Consider the following 7,320-nt stretch of genomic DNA (forward strand, 5'->3'; position numbering starts at 1 on the left):
AAAACCCCAGGATCATGTAGAGGGTTAATACGAACATTTAAGACCAGAATGAGTCTGAAGCAGCAGAGACAGAGAGAGGGGACACAGTTTATCAAAAATAAATAAATACATAAATAAAAAAAAACTCAAAATAACTAAAAAAAAACTCAAAATAACTAAAAAACTCAATATACCAAAAAAAAAGTTAATAACAAAAAAAATCTAAATAAACTCAAAATAACAAAAAAAAGAAAAGAAAAAGCCCTCAAAATTAAAAAAATTAAATAAAAAATAAAAAACAAAACTTAAAAAATCAAAATAAACTCAAAATAACAAAAAAAAGAAAAAAAAGAAAAAAAACCTTAAAATTACAAAAAAAGAAATAAAATAAAAAACAAAACTTAAAAAAAAAAAAAAATTCAAAATAAACTCAAAATAACTAAAACAAAAAACCCAGGATCATGTAGAGCGGGTTAATACGAACATTTAAGACCAAAATGACGAGTCTGAAGCAGCAGGTACAGACAGAGGAGCGGCGGTTAGCGGATTAGCTACGTTCATTTATATATACAGTCTATGGTGGTGATACAGGAAGTGCTCCGATGTGTTTTTAATCTCCACGCACCTTCATTTCTCGAATACTTTGGATCATTTCAGCCCTGGAGTTGCCAATCTCAACTGAATTAAAGGTAAAAGGAGCTTGAAAACTACCACTTAGTGACATCACAAGGTGGAACGGAGCATTTTGAGCTTTGTAGATGTTACAGACTAATAATAAAGTGTGACTCAAACATGTGTGAATGAAACAAACACAACTCCAGGTCTGTTTTTGATGCAGAAACAGCGTTAGAACTTGGCTTAAACCTCACAGAAGTTCATTTTGCGTAATACGGGACCTTTAAACCAAAACGTTAAACTATTTCCACCGTTGAGTGCTACAGGCAGCTCAAAAATAATAAGTTCTAATTGTGTTTCCGCGCCTTTCTTTGCTCTGGCTGTATATTTTAGTGCTTCTTTCTTCACAAACTATTATCTCAGACACATGGGGCTGTGAGACCAGGGCTCAAACACATGTCCTCGTATCACTCCAGAACAGAGCACTCCCGCCGTGTGTGTTTGTTTGGAGTGAGTGGACGCTCCAGGCATAAGCTCACCCCCCTCCTCTCCTCCTCCTCGCGGTCAGGCTGGACCTTCTGATCTCCTCAGTGATGTTCGGTGAGAGGCAGAAGACACCGTGACCTCGAGGCTTCCACACTGACGTCCGCACATTCCGACCAGTGAATCCCAGCTCGGAATTAAAACAACATGTTTCAAACGGAACGAAATGCGATGGAATTAGGGTTGGGGCGGTTTATGGGAGCGGTGGAGAAGTTGGTGGAGAGCTTGGTGAGGAAATTAGTGGAGAGCTGGGTGGAGAGCTTCTTGGAGAGGTTGGGCGAGAGCTTCTTGGAAAGCTTGGTGGAGAGCTTTTTAAAGAGCTCCTTAAAGAGCTTCTTGGAGAGTTTGGTGGAGAAATTGATGGAGAACCTCTTGGAGAACTTGGTGTAGAGCTTAGTGAAAAGCATCTTGAAGAGCTTTTTGGAGAGTTTGGTGGAGAAATTGATGGAGAACGTCTTGGAGAACTTGGTGGAGACTGGTGGAGAGTGTGTCTGGGTCTCGTAGAAGGAGGCTTGACGTTTGGGGAGTAACGCTTTTTCTGATTTTCAAAAACAAATCAACTCCACAACAATTCACAAACATTATGTCCTCATTTCTGTAAGTCTTTTAAGTTGAGACATTTGAAGCTGCCCCTGTGGTGTGACTGCTCCTGCCCCCTGCTGGACACTCACTGCAAATTTAACATGTCCAAAATTAGAATAAACGACTTAATATGTCTCTAGTGCGAGTTTAAGAACTGTCCCTTTGACTCTAACAATTAGAACGGTCAAGAAACACAGCTGGACCATCACAGGACGTCAAACTCAGAAAATTCGATTTTACTAAAATAAGAAAATTATAATTATACATTTTGAGCTTTAAACTTTTAACCCCAGAGCTTTTACACAAAATGGACTCAAGATGTTTCCTCCTCAAAAACAGACCTGGAGTTGTGTTTTGTTTCATTCACACATGTTTGAGTCACTTTATTATTAGTCTGTTACATCTCCAAAGCTCAAAACGCTCTGTTCCACCTTGTGATGTCATCAAGTGGTAGTTTTCAACTTAACAGCTCCTTTAACCTTTAGTTCAGTAGTAGATCGGCAATTCCAGAAGCTGAAATGACCTAAATGATTCTAGGGAAGGTGTGTGGAGTTTAAAAACACAGTGGAGCACTTCCTGGATTACCACTTGATGACATCACAAGGTGGAACTGAGTGTTTTCAGTTTGAGAGAAGAACTCACTTGTGTGTTAAACGTGTGAGAATGAAACAAAACACAACTCCAGGTCTGTTTGTGACGAGGAAACGACTTTAGAACAGATCAGAGAATGGTGTAATATGGGCCCTTTAAAATAGAGTAATGTGGGCCCTTAAACTAGTGTAATATGGGCCATTTATCCCGTTTTCTACAATGTACTCAGCGGATTTCAGCCTTGACATATTTCAGAACCTGATACCTGAATATAAACACATAACAAACAGAATATAAACACATAATAAACAGAATATAAACACAAAATAAACAGAATATAAACAGTATAATAACAGCACTGTGTTCCTGATCCATGTTCCTGATGACTCCATGACACTTTACATATTTGCACTTTTACATATTTGTCTCCTGTGCACGTAGCCAGAGCGTTGAACCTGCTGACCTTTAAACACCGCCCCTTTAAGAATGTGCAGTATTCTCACACACAGGTGCATATTTGCGTATCGGGATCTGTTTTCAGTAACACTGAGGGTAAAAACTCCTGCATTATGTAACATCTCAGGGTATAGATGTAGTTTAATTTGTCAGTTATATCCAAGACAATGGTAGTATTTGATTAAAATGTGTAGAAATAATTAACAAACATGCACATTCTTAGTACATTTGGTAAATTGTTTCAAGTCAAAGGTCCTATATTACAAAATGGACGTTTGTGAGTTTTAGGTCATGTTCTAATCCTGTTTCCTCCTCAAAAACAGACCTGGAGTTGTGTTTTGTTTCATTCACACATGTTTGAGTCACTTTATTATTAGTCTGTAACATCTACAAAGCTCAAAATGCGACGTTCCACCTTGTGATGTCATCAAGTGGTAGTTTTCGACAGTTTTTAACAGCTCCTTTTACCGTTAGTTCAGTAGTAGATTGGCAATTTCAGGTCTTAAATCATCAAAACAATTATATATATATATTTTATTAATATATATATAATCCTTTTGTCTGTTTGGCATGACTTTGTAGATTATTATTATTATTATTATTATTAGTTGTTTTTTTTATTTGTTTTTATTATTACTATACATATATTTTTATTATCATTATTATTATTATTACATTTTATTATTACATGTACATATATTTTTTATTATTATTATTTATTTTTTATTTGTTTTTTTATTATTACTATATGTATATTTTTATTATTATTATTATTATTATTATTACATTTTATTACTACATGTATATATATTTTTTTGTTATTATTATTATTATTATTATTATTTTTATTATTACTATGTATATTTTTATTATTATTATTATTACATTTTATTACTACATGTATATATATTTTTTCTTATTTATTTATTTTTTTCTTATTACTATATGTATATTTTTTATTCTTATTATGTTTATTTATTTGTTCTTCGTGTGTGTCCATCAAACGTGGATCTCGGGACAAACAGGTGGAGGTGTTGGGGTTTAAAAAGGAGAAAAAATTGAATCAAACTGTAACTTGTTCAACTGCAGATGATCAACATTTTTATCACAAAAGGACGATTCTGGTGAAGGTAAAATCATCCCGTTTTCGTTTCCGTCTCCTCAGCGTTCGGGGCCGTTCTTCAGGGCAGTTTGTTTGGTTTGGCTGGGATCCTGCCCGCGACCTACACCACCCCCATCATGAGCGGACAGGGCCTGGCCGGGACGTTTGCCGCCTTCTCCATGATCTGTGCTTTGGCCTGTAGGTGGCGCACAGTCAGGTTTTGAATCATTTCCGTAATAACAACACTTGAGTTGGACTAAAGTTTTAAAATGTGTTTGTTTGTAGCTGGGTCCGCTCTGCAGGACAGCGCCTTCGGTTACTTCATCACGGCCTGTGCTGTGATCCTCCTGGCCATTATGTCGTACTTTGTTCTCCCCAAAATGGTAATAAATATGTAAATTAAATGTTCTTTAAAAAAGCTTAAATCAGACCTATAGATAGATGTTTCTCCATGTTCTGGTCGTTTCTTCTCTTTGAGCCTCTGAAGTTTTATCTGGACTGATTCATGTTTGAGTTTAATCTTTTCTCCACTATTTTCAAGACGCCACTATTTTCACGTTTCCTCTCTCTTCTTCTTGTCTCCTCTTCTCTCTTGTCTCCTCTCATCTCCTCTCCTTTCCTCTGTCGTCTCCTCTGTCGTCTCCTCTGTCGTCTCCTCTGTCGTCTCCTCTCCTCTCTTCTCTCTTGTCTCCTCTCTCGTCTCCTCTCCTCTCTCATTTCCTCTCTCGTCTCCTCTCTCATCTCCTCTCTCGTCTCCTCTCTTGTCTCCTCTCTCGTCTCCTCTCTCGTCTCCTCTCGTCTCTCCTCTCGTCTCCTCTCTCGTCTCCTCTCTCGTCTCCTCTCGTCTCTCGTCTCCTCTCTCGTCTCCTCTCTCGTCTCCTCTCGTCTCTCCTCTCCTCTCTCGTCTCCTCTCTCGTCTCCTCTCTCGTCTCGTCTCTCGTCTCCTCTGTCGTCTCCTCTGTCGTCTCCTCTCTCTTTCCTCTCTCGTCTCCTCTCTCGTCTCCTCTCTCCTTTCCTCTCTCGTCTCCTCTCTCGTCTCCTCTCTCCTTTCCTCTCTCGTCTCCTCTCTCGTCTCCTCTCTCCTTTCCTCTCTCGTCTCCTCTCTCGTCTCCTCTCTCGTCTCCTCTCCTCTCTCGTCTCCTCTCTCCTTTCCTCTCTCGTCTCCTCTCCTTTCCTCTCTCGTCTCCTCTCTCCTTTCCTCTCTCCTTTCCTCTCTCGTCTCCACTCTCGTCTCCTCTCTCGTCTCCTCTCTCGTCTCCTCTCTCGTCTCCACTCTCGTCTCCTCTCTCGTCTCCTCTCTTGTCTCCTCACTCGTCTCCTCTCTCGTCTCCTCTCTCGTCTCCTCTCTCGTCTCCTCTCTCGTCTCCTCTCATGACTGTGACACGTCCACTGTGACGTCCGCTCTTCCTTCTCCAGTTTTATTTTCTTAAACTCTCTGCTCTAGTGCGACGTGCGTCTGTCCATAGGGGGCGCTGCAGCTCCACGCCTCTTTACTGCGACGTTTACGGCGACGTCAGCTCCATTGGACGCTGCAGTTTTTGAACTTGAAATGAGCGGATTTGTTTCTTTTATTCAGTCGTTTTAGATGAATATTGTGATTTAAAATGTGTAAATTATAACAGAGATGAGAACCATAGAGACACAAGCACAGTAGGTCTGATTTAAATCAGACTTGTTCTTGCATTTTTTGGGTTGTAGCTAAAAAAAAAATCTGTATTTCTTTCAGGAGTTCTTTCAGTATTACATCGAGAGTAATGGGTCCCATCCGTCGGCCGCTGATGAGGAGAATAAAATGGACCTGCTTAAAAAAGGTAAAAGAAAAACACGACTTTTTGTGACGTCTGATTTTAAAACTCAAAATACAACAACAAATCAACCATATATGTTCACATTTGTGTTTGAGAATCCATCTTTAACACAGTTTCCAAAGACGACATCCATGTTCTTCAAACTCCACTCACAGTTTTGAGAGAAATCGAGTTTTATCATGTTTTATTTTTGTTTGTTTTTTGCAGAAGACGCCACAGAGAAAAGACCAGTGGTGAATCTGACAGAGGAAGACGCCCGGCCCACGGTGTCTGTGGTCAACATCTTCAAACAGGTACAGTTAAACCTATTATAATTCATCATCAGGGGAGGGACTGTATGAGGACTATGACCGAAAACACAGCGGTTTGACGATATCGTGTGGAATTATTTACTTTTATGATGAAAAAACAAAGGATTTCTTAACTTAAAGTGATAGAATTTGATATAAGCCTGTTGCTTTTTGGTTACGTCTTACTTTTAGGGTGAAGTTTAGCGCGTTCGCTTTTAATTTGCGTGTTTGCTGAGGGTCAAGCAGGGGTCAAGAGCGTGAAGAGCGTAAACGACACAGCTGTGAGGAGCACTGCTTTCTCCACACAACCAGACAAATATAAATTGATTTGACTTTATTTTATTATCGTGTCGTACAAATATGTCCAGCCCTTTAATGGACTCATAAGACAACACGAGCAAAATATAATCAAATACAAAAGGCCAGTTGTTTAAATAGACTCATTTAAACAAACTCACGAGCCGCTTCTTTACACAGACACGATGCCAACGTATAAACATCACAATTTAACAACCGTTTCATCGTCGTCGTCGTTACACCAGAACATCTCAGGACGCCGGGCGAACGACTCATCAACGGGTTTATAAATTCGACATAAAAAGGACAATACGACAAAAAACGAGCTTCACTTTCCAAATAAATGAGGTGTCGACATTTTGTGGCGTGATTATCGTGGCCAAAATAATCACGATTAACGATAATATCATCAAGTTTCTGAATAAATATAATGTAAATGTTATGAATACGTTCCTCTTTTTTTTTAAGTGAAAAAAACAACAATTTCACAGAATGTTATAGATGAGCAGGGCCGTCGGCAGAAAATGTGGGGGCCCGGGGCAAGAGACTTTACAGGGGCCCCCTCATCCTAATATAAGTGAATAGGAAGAGAAACAGAAAAATTTAAATCTGTTAACTGGACAAAAAGTTATAGGAGTGACAGAATTATTATCTAATTATCTTGTTTTGTCTTTACAGATTTGGGTCATGGCGCTGTCCGTGTGTTTCATTTTCACCGTCACCATCGGAACTTTCCCCGCGGTGACGGTCGACGTGAAGTCCACAGTCGCAGACGGAGGAGACTGGGGTAAGTTCAGAGTCGGGGGATTTGGACGGAACTGTGTAGAAACTAGTGAACAACTGTCACGACGAAAAGGAGGATGAAGCAGGAGATATCGCTGCAGAGAAATATCGCGATAAACGATAATATTGAAAGTACTTTACGCCGCTGTCACAAAAGAGTCTCACTGAACCTATTTTTAAATATGCTGTATCAAACGCTTGAGCTGCAGCAGATAAACAGCAGAATGAAATAAAAATTAGCCATAGAAGTTATTTTTTCAACCCTCTACAGCTC

General features: G+C 39.3%; 1 protein-coding gene across 3 annotated transcripts in view; it reads left to right on the forward strand.

Moving 5' to 3' along the window:
- LOC117382777 (equilibrative nucleoside transporter 1-like) overlaps window positions 1–7,320 on the forward strand; it is a 54,959-nt gene that overhangs the window by 40,322 nt on the left and 7,317 nt on the right. For all 3 annotated transcript variants that reach the window (XM_055227105.1, XM_033980008.2, XM_055227104.1), the window contains exons 6-10: window positions 3,932–4,066; window positions 4,154–4,251; window positions 5,595–5,679; window positions 5,884–5,969; window positions 6,942–7,050. In XM_055227105.1, coding sequence (XP_055083080.1) covers window positions 3,932–4,066; window positions 4,154–4,251; window positions 5,595–5,679; window positions 5,884–5,969; window positions 6,942–7,050 — 513 coding nt within the window. The remainder of the gene's footprint in view (window positions 1–3,931; window positions 4,067–4,153; window positions 4,252–5,594; window positions 5,680–5,883; window positions 5,970–6,941; window positions 7,051–7,320) is intronic.

Source organism: Periophthalmus magnuspinnatus, chromosome 15, assembly GCF_009829125.3.
Source record: "Periophthalmus magnuspinnatus isolate fPerMag1 chromosome 15, fPerMag1.2.pri, whole genome shotgun sequence".
NCBI classification, from domain to species: domain Eukaryota; kingdom Metazoa; phylum Chordata; class Actinopteri; order Gobiiformes; family Gobiidae; genus Periophthalmus; species Periophthalmus magnuspinnatus.